The sequence below is a fragment of the Stereum hirsutum genome, assembly GCF_000264905.1.
Source record: "Stereum hirsutum FP-91666 SS1 unplaced genomic scaffold STEHIscaffold_9, whole genome shotgun sequence".
Lineage (NCBI taxonomy): Eukaryota > Fungi > Basidiomycota > Agaricomycetes > Russulales > Stereaceae > Stereum > Stereum hirsutum.
Window position 1 is genome coordinate 908313 of NW_006763139.1, and position 14723 is coordinate 923035.

General features: G+C 49.3%; 5 protein-coding genes across 5 annotated transcripts; 1 reads left to right on the forward strand and 4 right to left on the reverse strand.

Moving 5' to 3' along the window:
* Positions 1-3131: 3131 nt before the first annotated feature.
* STEHIDRAFT_140095 (mannose-6-phosphate isomerase) lies at positions 3132-4798 on the reverse strand. Its single transcript, XM_007305441.1, has 4 exons — positions 4581-4798; positions 4278-4524; positions 3741-4214; positions 3132-3679 (listed from the first exon to the last, which is right to left on the reverse strand). Exons 1-4 carry the CDS (start codon positions 4728-4730, stop codon positions 3249-3251), a joined length of 1302 nt encoding a protein of 433 aa, XP_007305503.1. The 5' UTR covers positions 4731-4798; the 3' UTR covers positions 3132-3248.
* A 969-nt stretch (positions 4799-5767) lies between these two features.
* STEHIDRAFT_98982 (CGI-121-domain-containing protein) lies at positions 5768-6642 on the reverse strand (the record flags this gene model as incomplete). The annotated part of the gene is made up of 4 exons (XM_007305442.1): positions 5768-5977; positions 6046-6222; positions 6283-6405; positions 6460-6642. 4 exons carry the CDS (start codon positions 6640-6642, stop codon positions 5858-5860), a joined length of 603 nt encoding a protein of 200 aa, XP_007305504.1. The 3' UTR covers positions 5768-5857.
* Positions 6643-6688: 46 nt separating this feature from the next.
* On the forward strand, positions 6689-9144 carry STEHIDRAFT_140097 (thioredoxin-domain-containing protein). Its single transcript, XM_007305443.1, has 8 exons — positions 6689-6957; positions 7014-7141; positions 7216-7534; positions 7605-7838; positions 7890-7989; positions 8042-8557; positions 8612-8752; positions 8808-9144. Exons 1-8 carry the CDS (start codon positions 6785-6787, stop codon positions 8985-8987), a joined length of 1791 nt encoding a protein of 596 aa, XP_007305505.1. The 5' UTR covers positions 6689-6784; the 3' UTR covers positions 8988-9144.
* Positions 9145-9403: 259 nt separating this feature from the next.
* Positions 9404-10723, reverse strand: STEHIDRAFT_158082 (uncharacterized protein; the record flags this gene model as incomplete). The annotated part of the gene is made up of 4 exons (XM_007305444.1): positions 9404-9541; positions 9635-9905; positions 9982-10037; positions 10091-10723. 4 exons carry the CDS (start codon positions 10721-10723, stop codon positions 9404-9406), a joined length of 1098 nt encoding a protein of 365 aa, XP_007305506.1.
* Positions 10724-10997: 274 nt separating this feature from the next.
* On the reverse strand, positions 10998-13710 carry STEHIDRAFT_59214 (uncharacterized protein; the record flags this gene model as incomplete). The annotated part of the gene is made up of 11 exons (XM_007305132.1): positions 10998-11222; positions 11293-11520; positions 11583-11818; positions 11872-12225; positions 12292-12649; positions 12718-12889; positions 12947-13033; positions 13085-13137; positions 13201-13315; positions 13380-13470; positions 13596-13710. The coding sequence occupies 11 exons, from the start codon at positions 13708-13710 to the stop codon at positions 10998-11000; spliced, it is 2034 nt and encodes a 677-aa protein (XP_007305194.1).
* Positions 13711-14723: the final 1013 nt, after the last annotated feature.

A 14723-nucleotide genomic window follows, 5' to 3' on the forward strand; every position in this document is an offset into this window, starting at 1 on the left:
GAGGCTTTAAAAGCCTCAAAAAGTCGAAAATATACTTGAAGTATCATGTTTGAGGATGTTACCTGAAGTGTTGAGAGAGAAAGAGAGGGGGGGAGAGGAAGAAAGAATCAAGGATGCTGGGCTGAAGACCACAGCTACACCTCAATTGTTGAGCAGCGGAGGGTTAACGTAGTGGTACCGCTCTCAGTACTTACCTGGAGTAAGGCTTGGGTTGAGTGGCTTGATAACACGCAGTGGTTGGAGAGGCGAGAAAAGTAGTTAGGATTACAGGGCGAATGCCCAGGGGTTTATCTACATGCAGAGCGTACAGCCTTAAGTAATACTATACAGCTGAACGCGTGAGAGCGAAAGAACAATAAGAATTAACGAGTATTGTGTCATGTGAATACATGCTGGACCGGCGGGCATAGCCACCGTTCAACATCAATAGCCAGAACCTTGAGAGCCCCAGTTCCCTAATTTCCTGCAATGCACAGACATGAGCTCCATGGCGAGGTGCTCTGGTCCAGCTCTGAGTACTCTCAAAGGGAAAGGAGATGAAGGAGAGGACATGGTGGCTGAGAAGAAGGAGAAGCCAAAGAAGTTGAGACAACTTCAAGCCACTGAACGCTTTCAAACTCAGGTTTGCAGGGCACTTCTCAGTTCAAACCCTCTGAGCAATCCTTTTTGCTCAAACTTTTCGTAGGTTTTCAGGGGCTCTCATTCTAATTATAATTCTGTTTTTTGCAGTATTTTATTGCAGCTCAATGTATTTACATCGACTCAACACCAGGGCGATTGTGGCCCTGCTGTGGCATCCCGAACGCTCAACCTACCAAAATTGGAAGGTGTTTCCGTCATTTTCTGTATTTTTCCCGCAATTGATGGCTGGAAGTAGCTGTGGCACAAGAGTACTAGGGGTTGTGCAGCTTCATTTTCCTTGGACTCTCTCTCTGATCTTACTGTTGTAGACACCCCAATGTAAAATTAGTACACTATTATCATGTATATTTTAGTCTAAACCCCCTTTCTTTATTCAAATCCGATTTTTATCGAATTTCTGTATAGTGTAATGTGGGCCACATTAGCATGTCCTGCTTGTTCATGCTCTGGTACTGCTCTATATCTGTGTTGGTCTTGGCTTCTCATATATATATCTCCAATGGATCAAGTATTACACTTGTATGCCTGTGCTGTAATATATTTTGAGGCAGGGAACTGAAGTACCCCTGGTGCCACACCCCTGAAAACACTTTTTTGGTCATTCTAAGTCTGAGCAGAGCTAATAAAGATGTTCAGGAACGAAGTTATGACTATTCTGAGGCAGTATATGTATATATGATGATGCGTATCCATTTCAGAAAGGTGCAGGAGTAGGAAAGAGTTGGGCCACACCTGGGCCACACAAAAAGCGAACTTTGTTCAGACTTTTAGGAGGGACAGTACATAGTAGCAGTTCTACACTGATATCTACCTGATATTAGTATACCAAAATATACATAATATAAATCATCCTACTGCCAGAGCATGAGCAGGAGCTGGAGCAGGGCAGAGGATTTGGGCCACATTTGGGCCACACAAAAACAGCTAATTTTTCGAAATGTATGCAGGGCATTTATGGCAGGATATGTTCAAGATTTGCTCTGTGCATGCTCATAAAACTTATTATGATATACTGGTATGCTCAAAATGAAGTGTAATGGGAAGGAAGCAGGGTAGGAGCAGGGGCAGGGAGCAGGGAGAATTCCAGTAGCAGCCAGTGCCACATCCCAATCACGGTGAAACCCTAGGATAAGGCAAGAAAAGGAAGGCCGAATCAATAATCAATAAAGTAGTAATCCAAAAGCGGACGGTATGCAATAGAAGCATGGAAGCCACATTATAATGTGATCCCATGAGAACAGCGCCTGAGAAGCAGCCAGAGGTTCTGGCTCATATTACAATGTCAGTGCACGGAGATCCCGGCTGACATTGTAATGTTTCTACATGTACGCCTGAAGGTCATCCAACATACGAAGAGCGAGAGGGCATGGAGTAGCCACAACAGTTGAGGATGCAGCTGCGGTCAGTGGACTGGAGGATGAGGCAAAGGTTGGTGTAATAGGTGGATAGGCGGTCGAAGGGGCAGGAGATGGCATGGGTGCCAGTGGAACAGGGATGTGCACTGGTGAAGAAGAGGACAATCATGATGGGATGCTGCTTGAGAGGAAGGGGTTCGGGTGGAGCCCGTCATCATGCCGGAGTCCTTTAGTGATGAGTGCAGGAGCCTTGACGGTTGATGGCACAATGGCTGCGGTCGACTTTTTGGTGAAGAACAAGGTGAGGGCTTTCATGCTTGAAGATGACTTTGCCTTCTTCTTTTTCGCCACAAGATTGGATTTACACTTCTTGCTGTTGAAGTGTTGGCTATCATAGTTTTTGATTCCCCCCTTCCCTACTGAGACATCGGTCCTATAATCAGGACAATGGACAACACCATCCACGTTTACCGTTAGCAACGGATGATGTGTCGACTTGTAAGGTTCAAGACTTGGTACCAATGGATTCTTGAGATGGTTACAATAACATTCACCTGACCGGGGACATTCCCCTCCATTACTGTACCATTTCGATCGGATGCCATGGTCACACGTCACAAAGGCCCTATGGCATGGCCTATTCCCATTTTGTCACAGGTCACAGGCCATTTTGGCCACTTTTAATCAATTTTTTCTCCGGGCTACGCCCAATTTGGCAATAAAGTTGCCTAAAAAGGCAGGTCGGTCACAACGTTCGGAGGCTTTTGGCCTATTTACACGTTTGGCCTAAGTACCATCCGTGTCACACGTCACACCCCCATGGCATCCGATCGAAATGGTACAGTATATTCTTGTAAGGATAACAACAGATTTATAGGGCCATAGAGGGAAAATTAAAGCAAGTACGAAGAGACAAGGTAGGCAACACCGACAGGGCTCTCAATATGGTAAAATTCACACAGTGTCGGACTTTCAAATGGCCACATAAACCCTATCTTAGGGGTGCTCCAAATTTCGATTTTCTGGCCTGGCGACCGGACTACCAACCTACCCCCGGGTCCGGGATTAACATCCCGCGACCCCCTTGCATTGAAGTATAAGAAAATGGTGACTGCTAGTCCTTACTGAAACATCAACTATGGCCTTTTTTTTGTCTCATACAAGAAAAGTACACGTCTATTGTGTCATTCTTCACTTCCGCGTTGATTCTGTTCCCTGTTGTTCGAACTTTGTCCGATACTGACCTGAGGTTTATGCCTCGACGAATGCCCTGTAGACAACCAAGCCCTCCTCTGTTCCAGGTTCCCACTGGGCTTCAGTTCCTGCGGCTATGAATATTACCTCTCCCTCACCGACTTCTAATTCTCCATTATACCACCTTATCTTTCCGCCCCCCGCTGTGATGATTGCCAGACTGGGTCCAGACACGCCAGGATGATCCTCGCTCTTACCTTGCGGTATGACCACGCGAAGAACGGAGAACTCTGGAATAGGAGGGTCGTATAGAATTGTGAAGGACGCGGCGGAGGTTTCAGCAGGGAACGAGGAGGTTTGCAGACGTTGAGCAGAGGGAGGAGCGGAGTTGTAGGTAAGAGTCGAGATGAGGTTAGGGATGTCGCGCAGTTTGGGAGTGAGACCTGCGCGAATGACGTTGTCGGAATTGGCCATGCATTCGATGATATCTGAATCCATTCTGTCAGCGCTATCTGCTGTAACAGAGTCGGTGAATAACGAGAAACAGACCTCCGGAGACATAGGCATGCGGCTCTCCGGCACCAAGATATATCGCTTCCCCGGGTTCGAGCTCAACATAATTCAGCACGAACGCACAGAAGATCCCAATATCCCCGGGAAACTGCTCGTCCAGCCTTAAGACCAGATCCTTCACCTTCCTCTCTGACTCAAGCTCGTTGCCAGCCTTGAATCGCGACACCAACAGATCAACCTGCTTCGATAGTAGATCGGGATTGGCAGTCATTAACGCGGTAAAAAGGTTCTTCAGAGCGACCTTCTGTTCTGGGGTATTTGGTGAGAATGAGGGTGAGGACGAGGGTGGGGGGGATAGGGTGATAAATTTCTGCGAGATTGCAGGAGGAACGAGGGCGGCAAATTCAGGCGTGGATGTCAGGAAGGCTGTGATTTCGGGGAATGGCATGAAACCGCAGAGGGCGCTGAAGGGAGTGAGGGCGAGAGCCATCTCGGGTTTATGATTGGCATCTGATGTTCGGGGGCCATCAGCGACCGTGCATTAATGTTGATTCCGAAGGAGAGGACGGTCACCTTTGTAGATGTCGGGCTGCTCAGCGTGTAACTTCTCTGCCGTCTTCTTGTCCGGGTGAGACTGTATACTCAAAGCCTTTTCGATAGCAAGAACCTTGAAAAGAAATGGGAGATTTCCATCGGTGGCATCGAATTTCTTTATGACGTCTTTACCCAGGAAGGAAGGATTTGCGGCTAGGTGCGAGGAGAGAGTCGTGTTCGTGAACGCTACGAGAGAAGGCGATTTCGTATGAGTGCCCATCCACAGCTAGTGGTCAAAGGGTGTTCAATTGAACTCTGCAACCCATATAGTACCCCGCGTACCTCTGCGTAGGGTGATTTCTCGTCTACCGCGAAGCCTGGTAGCTTGGACGTTTCCGCGAAGTGGGCGACCTTGGACGATCGACCTATTTTACCCCAGTCATATCGTTGCACGGTAGGTGCAATCTTGAAGACTGGAGACGGCCCTGACATCGTTCACTAATGCGACGTGGTGTAGTGCCTAGGACCGTGGTACAGACGATAGAGAACTTTGAGAGAACTGGTCAAGGGGTGATCAGGAAAGTAGTGCGAAGGGTCAATGAAGATGGCGTATCCGGACAATCAGTTCATCTTATCTTATCCGGGTTCCCTCCGTGCGGCCCAATCTGGCCCAATCCTCGTCCGTTCTTTATATACCACTTTACCGTTGTCCTGAGGTAGAACGAGTTCGATACCAACCTAACGCCATGAACAGGTCAGTTGTGTTTTTGTAGTCTATTTGGGCTCTCAAATTACTGAAATCTTGCTCACAAGGGGTCCCATTGTCCTCGTGAGTTGTCTTCTACACTACCAGTACAGAAACTCTTTGATGCTCAATGTTCATATACCCATCTACATAGACCATAGACGAAGCTGAGGTTGGTCTTCAATGTGACGCCAGCCATCAGCTTACTGACCCTTTTTCTTCTACTTCCTCTGAACCCTACTTAGTATCTTCTGGATCAATTGGTCGGTTTCTCGCTGCTCGCCACATGATGGGACCATAATCTTTATGTTCCTCGCTCTGCGATAGCCGCCGCCATCTGCAGACGACGACAAGCTCGTTGTACAGTTGCGACAACGCCTGAAGGGCCTACTGGAGGATCTCAGATATGGCGCAGAAGGTACTATCAAGGACAACTGAGGAAGTATTACAATAGACGGTGTTTTGTCTTAAAGAGATGCAGAGCCTCGATCAACATCTGGCGACCTTTAGACCCTATCTGCCTGTATCAATCATCTTCCACATTCTTTGAAGCATAATACTCATGCGTATCCATGAGCTTTACCTTCAGTTCTCTGTTTGAAGTCACGGTTCCCAGTCACGCCATTTGGTAAGTTATAGGGTGAACAAGCAAAACGTAGCAAAACAAAGTAACCATTGGTGAACACACGGGTACAGTGGATAGACTGATCCTTCAGCGCCTTATTGAATGCTCAAAAGCAGCACTAGCTAACGACTGTGGAATACTTCAAGGTCTTGGTTTGGACAACTTCGCATGCCACGGAAATTTCGAATAATTAAAATGTTACAAATGACGGTACTTCTTCACTGCATACATACACCCCACGAGCTCCAACTATTGCATCACACTCTTCATGGCCACAGAACTTACTACGATCTTATCTACGACAGCATGCTCTTGATTGGCATCGCTTCGAATCTCCTTGACCGCAGATTCGCTGTTGAGCTTGTAATACTAGGTGACGAATAGCAATCACAATCGTGTCGTGCCAGAGACCTGAGTACAGACGAGTGAGCACGTACCTTTCTGATCGACGACCAATCCGTGAGAGACGCTAGTTTCGACAAAGGCGATATCGCGCCGTCCACAACTGCCAACATTTTGCTCTGAACATCTTGTAGCTCGGGCGACGCGACGCGAACGACAAAGAGAGATGTGCTGCCGTCAGATACACCATGTCTTCGAAGAGCCTCTGTGATCTGACAAATTTTGGAAGGGTAAGGATGGAGATGAAGGTCAAACATAGTACGGCGACGAACATTGTTGCTGGGATTGAGGGCCCAGATGATTTCCGAGTGCACTGTCTTTGTGCGTAAGATACCTTGAGACTGAGACAAAAGTGCTTGGTAGATAGCTGTCTGTAGGTGCAAGCGGCTAGTGATCTTCAAAGAGCGTAAGTGAGTCGATGGTCGTTCGTAAAATACGAGGGAATCTACCAGACGAGCGTCAATGAAGGCGAAGTTGACTGTCTCGCGCTCTACATCGCCTGCATCTTCAGTAAGGGTACTAGCATTGACGATGCGGGTTCTCAAGTCTTTTGCATTTGAAACGTCGAGAAAGAGGGCGACATGAACGACAGACTGATGGTGGTCGAAGTGAGGATAGGTGAACGTCTCCATATTTGGGTTACCTAAGCCATCCATACCTTTGCCTTTAACCATCATCGGCGTCGTGTCCAACAACGAGCAGGGCTCTTTCTCTCTTTCTGTCTTTCTTATCATCGGCCTTTGACCCGCTCTTTCTCAATTTACCTTGCTGGAGATGAAGTTCTGGCCATCGTGGACCAAACTGACCCGTCTACCATGCTCTCTACTTGTTGTGTCACTGGCACTCGTGGCCATCGCAGTTCCTGTTGAATCCGCAGAAGCGGAAGACAATCTCAAACCAGCTCTAACCCCGGAAAACTTCAAGGACACTGTGGCCACTGGATACTGGTCCGTCTCCAGAAGCTTCTGCATTCTCGTCGGTCGAGCCTGATGCACAAGTGCAGGTTTGTAGAGCATTTCTCCCCATGGTGTCCGCACTGCAGAGCCTTTGCACCTATGTGGGCCCAACTCAACGAGGAGTATGAAGGTTCAGTGGTCAACATGGCGCAGGTCAACTGTGCTGTCAATGGAGGTGCGCGCGTCCAGTATTTGTTCCGTCCACCTATAATTCATGCAGTCATTCCATGCACATGGTTGATCATGCAGACCTCTGCTCTGAGAACAAGGTCAACGGATATCCGCAGATAAATCTCTACAAGGACGGTGTCCTTGTAGAGACGTTCAAGGGCTCCCGCGATCACGACAGAATTGCTGACTTTCTGAAGACACATACGTCCGTTACACTTCCTATCACGCCACCTGAGTCAGCTGCGCCACCCGCACCTCCCGTAGTCGAAGAGCCCGAAATACCAGAGGAGCCAGCTATCGTCTACAATCCCATTGGACAGGTCCTGAAGTTGACTCCGGAGACTTTTTCTACACTTGCAAAAGAGGGCAATATGTTTGTCAAGTTCTTTGCTCCTTGGTGCGTATCTTATGTGGGTTCTTCGCGTTGCTCAACGACCGAAAGTAAATCGCGACATACGATGCCTTAGGTGCGGCCACTGCAAGAAGCTCGCTCCCATCTGGGAGACCCTTGCTCATGATATGCGCGGCAAGATGACAATCGCGGAAGTCAACTGTGACGACCATAAGAGTCTCTGCTCGAAGCAAGGCGTCGATGGATATCCTATGCTCTCGTACTACGCCCCGGGTGGTCAGAAGACTGACTTTACCGGGTCCCGAAAGCTTGACTCCCTCAAATCATGGACCAACAGAGTTGTAAAGCCGTACGTGTCAATGGTTCGTTTAGAGGTCATCTGCTGACAGTAGCTCCATAGGACAACTCAAGAACTCGAATTTGATAACCTTTCGGAGGTTATGGGCGAGAATGCTGTCATTTACTTATTCCTTTACCAGCCAGGAGACATACGTATCTTGGTATGTTCAGTTACACTTATTCATGTGTTACTGACGTTGATGTCATCTATAGAACACAGTCACCAAGGCCGCTCGCATCCTGCTTGGTTCACCTCCCGTCTTCACTTCGACGTCCAACGCATTTCTCAATCACATCTCCATACCTCGCACATCTGACTCTCCTTATCCTCTCCTCGTTGCCTTGAAAGACGGTGATTCCATCTCGCCAACATCAGTTCTCTCCATCTCTTCAAAGACGCCTTTGGCGGAAATCAGCTCTTGGTTCATCGATAACCGTCTTCCCATCGCCGCCGAACTAGGCGACGGTACCTTCCAAGAAGTCATGAATGCGCCCAGCAAGCCCCTTGTTATTTTGACTTCCGTGCCCACCGAGGGACAGGAGCGAGACGACTTGATCCAAAAGATCAAGGAAATTGGCACGAGGTGGCGGAAGAGGGATGATTCTGAAAAGACGGTTGGTGAGAGGGCTGTGGTGTTCACGTGGATGGATGGCCAGCGATGGGCAAAGTGGTTGAAGAGTATGTACGGGGTCTCAGAGGTCGGTGGCGTGGTCATTGCCGATCATGGAGTAAGTGCCTCCCTTGAGCCCTGCGCGTAGACGAGGAAATTTAAACTTTCACAGAAACTCCTCTACTTCGACACTGAGCCTACCGGGAAGAAGACGAGCCTTACAACGGAGTCTATTTTCGCATCCCTCCAAGGTGTTATGAGTGGCAAGACAAGCCCCAAGAACTCCGAGAACATGATCGAGCGCATGGCTAGGGTTTGTTTGCTTTATTCTGTATATCGGGTTTATGCTGACATCTTGTTCTACACAGTATCTGAACGACAAACTCACGTCGGTCGAATCTGTCATCAAGGACCATCCGAAGATGACCATCTTCATCTTCATGGTCGCCATCGTTGGTCTCATCTACGGCATTAAGAAAGCTATCTTTGACGACAACGGTGACCAATACTATCAGCATCTCAATGGCAAGGCAGGACGGCTGGATTAGTTGCATTTGTATATCTTTGTCATGTGGGATTTGTGCGGACTTTGTGCGAGCTTTGCACCTCGGAAGGCTATGGGCACTGGCGGCTGACTGTCGTTATTTATTTGTACTCACGTTTAACCTCGTAGTTGATGCTTAATTGGATTTGACTCTGAACTTCTCGTCGAGAATGATCGGCGTACTGTTGGCAACACGGGAAGAGGACCCTAACGCGACGTCTAAAAGACTGAGGCGCCTCGAGTACTGTGAGTCGCCGTTGTCTGACCAAGTGCTTAAGTCGACTGGCCTCTAAACATTGTACTGAACCCGAAATCTGATGCATCCACGCAAGTAGAGCGTGTACAAAGTTTAGAAGGACATGGAGTACACCGACAGAAACAGAATTGAGTAGTCCCGTGGTTGGCTGCCCAGTAAGTAGATCATCGCTGTGTCGACATGAAGTCTTGGCTATCATCTTCTTCGGCATCACCCTCCTTGTCTTGTTCTACGTCGTCCTCACCTTCGTTCTCGTCTGGCTCGTCTTTAACCTGCGCTTGAGGGGCACTCTTCCCGTAGCTCTGATGGGAAGAAAAAAGGGAAGAAATATCAGACAAAAGGCGCACAAGGGACGGTCGGAAAAGGCCAAAGACATAAGAGATGCTAGCACTTACGTGGTAGACGGCAGTCCAGTAACCAGCCCAGTAAGTTGCTTCTAATGCACGTTTGAATGAATCATCTCTGCTCGCCCACGTTCCGGCGTGTAATACGCTGCCCTCAGGTTGTGATTGACTTGTTGAAAGCTCTGGAGCAACAACCAAGGAGGGATCATGCTGCGGCACAAATGACTCGAAGTTGAGAGGCTTTGAGTCCTGGAGTTCTTCTCCATTCGCCGACTTTTTGGACGGTTTGAGCTTCGAAGGCGACGGGGGGACATTATACCACCTATGACATGTATGCCGACAAAAACAAGGGAAAGTGAGGTTCAGTTGATAGATGAGAGTGTGAGAATGAAATGCACAAAGGTGACTTTTTGACGGGTTCGTCTTTCCAAGATTTTCCTTTGCCATTAAATGCCTAGAGAACACTCAGCCAGAGGCGACGCATCTAGAGGAGACCGTTGCACGTACTTCATACTCTGCAGCGGCTGACTCCCATGCATCGACCAGAGCAGAGTCATCCCATATCTCAGTGTGCGTCAACTCCCTGCTTTCCTCCTCATCCTCCTCATCCTCCTCCGCCTCTATAGCGAAATCCTCATCATAGTATTCGCCCTCATCGCCCCACCCTTCTTCGCCGTCGTCCTCCAGAACGACTGTAGTCAATCCCCCCTCACCTTCGTCATGTACTTCATTGGTCGGCTCCTCATAATGCACAGATGCACCTGCCTGCCCGGGGTCATCCCAGTGTTGAACAGCTGGAGCATTACTGCCAGGATACATTTGATTTTGACCCCGACGCGGCTGCTGTGGACCGTTTCCTCGCCCCTTCCCTCGAGCACCCGAGTTTCCGTTCTGGTGGCCCTGGCCAAAGTCTTGGTTGGAGTTTCGGTTGTTTTTATTATGGTTGTTGCGCTTTCGTTTCTTCGAGGGAGGTCCGTTGGAGTTGGGGTCGAAATGGACATGGTTCACATTGCCTTGTTGAGGTTGCGGCTTTTGGTTATTCGAAGGGAGAGCGGACTGAGTTTGGATAACCGGGGCAGACGCTTGGCTGACACCAGGAGGAACAATGTCGTCGTAGGAGATAAGTGTGCGGCCAGACATGATTTCAAAGAATATAGGGAGTGACAAGAAGACGAAAGGCTAGGTTGACGCAGAAGAACGCGTTCGATTGGCGTTCGAGTTTGAAAACGCGTGGCTAAGTTGTCCACGCCACTTTGCCATTGGGCCACATCCATCCCTTCTGATTGACATATGAAACACTGCACACGGGCATATCCACGCCTTCGACGGAGAACACAGAGTCTCTACAATGACGCAGCAATAATATACTAATTTGAACCGCTGCGAAGAAACCCATAAAAACCAAGCAAGACGATCAATCACTGTCGCTACTACTGTCGCTATCGTTCTTCTTCTCGTCATCGTCAGTTCCGCTCTCGTCGTCCTCTTCATCACTCGCGTCCTCAGGACGAATCTTCTTGACCGACCCTCCCCGCATGGCGGCCATCTGGCCCGCCAAACTGTCCTCCTCGGGGTCGGAGATGTAGTCTTCTTCCCCTTTCTCATCGTCATTGAGCGCGGACACGTCGTCGATCTTCAACTGTGAGTCACACATACGAGTGATTAGTGGACAGACAATGTGTATGAGACGAGAACGGTGTATCACGTACCGAAATATCACGGTCGACATCCTCACCAACGAACGTATCGCTGACGATGTATATCCTCCACGTAAACAGTCCAACACCTGGCGGAGCCTGGAACTTAAGCTTGAAAGACCGATAATTCCGTGTTTTCGAGGGATTGGAGAAGGGGATATCGAAGATGCGCATGGGAGGTACAACAATCCGGTTCGACTTGTCATCGGCAAGAACAATCCACCAGCCTGGTCGACGGTTCTACGTTTCGTTACCAAGATCAGCTATGCAGAGAAGACAGTACCAGGATAAAATCAACGTACGCCAGGCCAGTATGGCGCATGCGCAATCCCACTGCCGTCAGTCGGCGCCGCGAGCTCTTCGAAATCTTTTGGACTGTTGAGGAATTCAAGGTCCTTAGCGGTCTCTGCTTCAGGTGCTGGGGGGTCGGTGGGAGCTGAGCCATTTGATTGGATGAACTCGGTGGACGGTGGCGTGAGGCGAAGTTTAACGAGGAGGTTGACTAATGCTGAAGGTGTGACGATTCGTTCGCCGAGGACTAATATTTCGGTGTGAATTAACGATCGGAAGGAAGATGCTCGGAAAGCTCACCCTTAAACTGAGCATCGACAATTTCGACACGGCCCCATCTTTCGACAGCCTTCTTGATATCATCCACTCGGCCGTCATTTCGTCCCTCCAAGGCGGTGACAACCTCTTTGATATCGTCCACAGCAGTACCCAAACCTCGTACGTCCTCTTGCTTCAGTCCCGGTAATTGAGCGTATTTTTGAATTTTGCGTTCAGGATCGTATGCATTACTAGAAGGAAGAGGCAGGAGAGCCTGTGTGAGGTAGGCTTGTAAGCGCATGACGGCGACTGTGGGTTGGAGCCAGTTGCGCGCCATGGCAATATTGAGGAGGGCATTGAGAAGGGAAGGCGTTTGAAGAAGGAGCGCGGATTGTTCTACAAACGGAGTTTCAGTACAAAGGAAAGGATTGCAAGTGAGGTATGGGAGAGTTATAAACAAACCTTTCTTCAGTCCCGAATCCTGAATGTCCAACCTCAGTAGATGCGCGTGCAACAAGATGAGTACCCTTCTCCGCCCATTCATACCCTCACCCTTCTCGTCGACTAACTCTTTCAGATCCGTCCATTGTGCCTTCTCAAGCTCTGCAATCTTCTTCTCCAGCTCCTTCAATTCTTGCTCGACGCTAGGCTTGGGGGCTTTAGAGGTAGAAGGAACTTGCGAGAATTCCGAAGCTTTAGAGAGGGTGGTGAAGACTTTGTCGACGGAATCGTTTTCAGTGAGCGATTTGAAGAAGGTAGAAGCGGTCTGAGCGTTGATGCCGTCCTTGGTCTTTTGACGGGAGCCGAACCACCAGCGGCCCTGCAAAAGTATACGCTCATGATCAATAACTTCACATCGCATGTAAGGAAATAAAGAGTAATACGTACGACGAGTATAGGCAGAGCAACACCGAATAGAAGGCCGTACACACCCAAAACCCAGATATTGTTCTGAGCTTCCACGATCCATCGAGGAAGTGCGATACCCATGGTGACTTCTTGCCTGCCATCCGGATGTCCGAATTCTTCGAAGTTTTTGCGGATGGTCTCGTCTGTTAACCTAAACCCCTATTCTCAGCATGTTGGAAATCTAATCGTGTAAGCAATCCAAGCGCACGATTTGTATGCCTTGGTGAGGTCCACGAAGTAAGAAGCAATATCTTCGACGGTGGAGTTCTCGGTGGGCTTCATTTTATCGGGATGGCTGAGGGAATTATCGGTACTGAGGGTGAGCAAGATGAAGGGGGGCGCGTACTAGATCTTGGAAAGCTTCTTATAATGCGATTTGATCTCCTTCTCCGTTACGCCCTATGGGTGAAGAACAAATATTGAGTACTCAACACGCCCGCGGAATACGTGTGGCCTTCGTACCATGGCAAGTCCCAAAATCTCATACGGGTTGTAGACCTTGTTCTCCGTGACTGCACTCCCGACCTTCCAGGACAGACCAGCAACGAGGAGCCAGCCGACGAGGACAAACGCGTTCCTACAGATATAAACCGTAAGGCCGCGTTCATGTTATGTGAGAAGTGTGAGTGTATCGGACGAACTTCTTAGAAACGTTGGGATGGAGGAGGCTGCCCGTTTCGCGCTGTTTTATCCGCTTGCGCTGTTCAACACAAGGGCCACATTCGCATGCCGCTGTAGGTATGGGACGACCTGTATGCGGGGCAACATGTCACCGAGTCCCAAACACTTGTCAGCGACGTTCTTTCTCTCTAAAGCCTTCGGAAATGACAGAGTAAACATGACGGGGATGTACATACGTTTGGTAACAGAAGAGAGGGCGGAGATGGAGAAAGGAATGAGGATGATGACTAGAAAGGTGATGATGAAGTAGAGGGCCATGTTGCCCGACTCGTCATAGTGGTAGCTGGCCATCGTTGGACACCGGCCGTGTCGGCAGCTGGGGTTTTATGGAAAGAGAGCGTGAGGCCCAGTCGAGGACGTGGTGGAGGATGGAATGGAGGAGAGCCACGTCTCCGAAATGTGCTGGCATGAAACGCGCCACGCGCTGTTCCCCGCTTTACGTAACGCCCGAGAGCGCGTCGCGGTTGTGGCGGACATCGAGCACACCCTCGACATCTCTCGCTCTCACTGTCCAGCCCGATGCGCATCAAGGTCGCCTCCGTCCCACCTCTACCGTCTATTCACGTCTGGTACTCTCTGCCAGAACCTACTCACGCGTCAGCCTCAAGAGCTCAGGAGAAGCTCATTACAATACAATCCCTTAAGCAACGACTATGTGCTGACCTCGGGGCCCTTCATGATGCACGAATACACGCGAAGGATATACTTTTGCTCATGGATGATTTCGAGCTGCTGGACTCAAGTGGTGTCGATGTTCTTCGGGATGGAGACCTTGTATGGTGTGGCCCAACTTGTTTTTTTTCTGCTCGACAATCCGAACTGACGAAATTGGGTTGCGGATAAGTGTGCAGCAGGTAGCTGATGCTGTGACATCCTCCACTATGAGGCGCAGATCTCCGTCACCAGGACCCCCACCACGAAAAAGAGCGAAACTTGCAGCCGCTCCGAGTACTTCAAAGCCCGTGGAGCCCAAAGCTGCTCCTGTGCGGGCCACATCAATCTCTTCATCTTCCTCGTCCTCATCTTCGTCTGAGGAGAGCTCGTCTACTTCATCATCCTCGTCAGAGTCGGATTCAGACACAGACTCGAGTTCTTCATCTTCGTCGGATGCACCTTCTGTTCGTCCTTCGAAGGACTCCAAACTACCACCACTAAAAAAACAGAACAATGGGCTGTCGATACCCAAATCAGCGAGTAACAATGTTGTGTAAGTTTATAATTGTCATCATCACTTCCCTCCAATCCGACTACGCAACTTCATCTCGACTTCCTGCTCTTCCCAGAACGGAACACATCCCTCCTGG

Excerpts from the sequence above, each read along its gene's own strand:
- STEHIDRAFT_140097 (XM_007305443.1), top strand. The coding sequence starts at position 6,785 with ATGAAGTTCTGGCCATCGTGGACCAAACTGACCCGTCTACCATGCTCT. Across the intron at positions 7,839-7,889 it reads ACCAACAGAGTTGTAAAGCC|GACAACTCAAGAACTCGAAT; the intron begins GTACGTGTCAAT and ends GTAGCTCCATAG. Across the intron at positions 8,753-8,807 it reads TGATCGAGCGCATGGCTAGG|TATCTGAACGACAAACTCAC; the intron begins GTTTGTTTGCTT and ends TGTTCTACACAG.
- STEHIDRAFT_140095 (XM_007305441.1), bottom strand. The coding sequence starts at position 4,730 with ATGTCAGGGCCGTCTCCAGTCTTCAAGATTGCACCTACCGTGCAACGA. Across the intron at positions 4,215-4,277 it reads GCAGCCCGACATCTACAAAG|ATGCCAATCATAAACCCGAG; the intron begins GTGACCGTCCTC and ends CCCGAACATCAG. Across the intron at positions 3,680-3,740 it reads GCATGCCTATGTCTCCGGAG|ATATCATCGAATGCATGGCC; the intron begins GTCTGTTTCTCG and ends GAATGGATTCAG.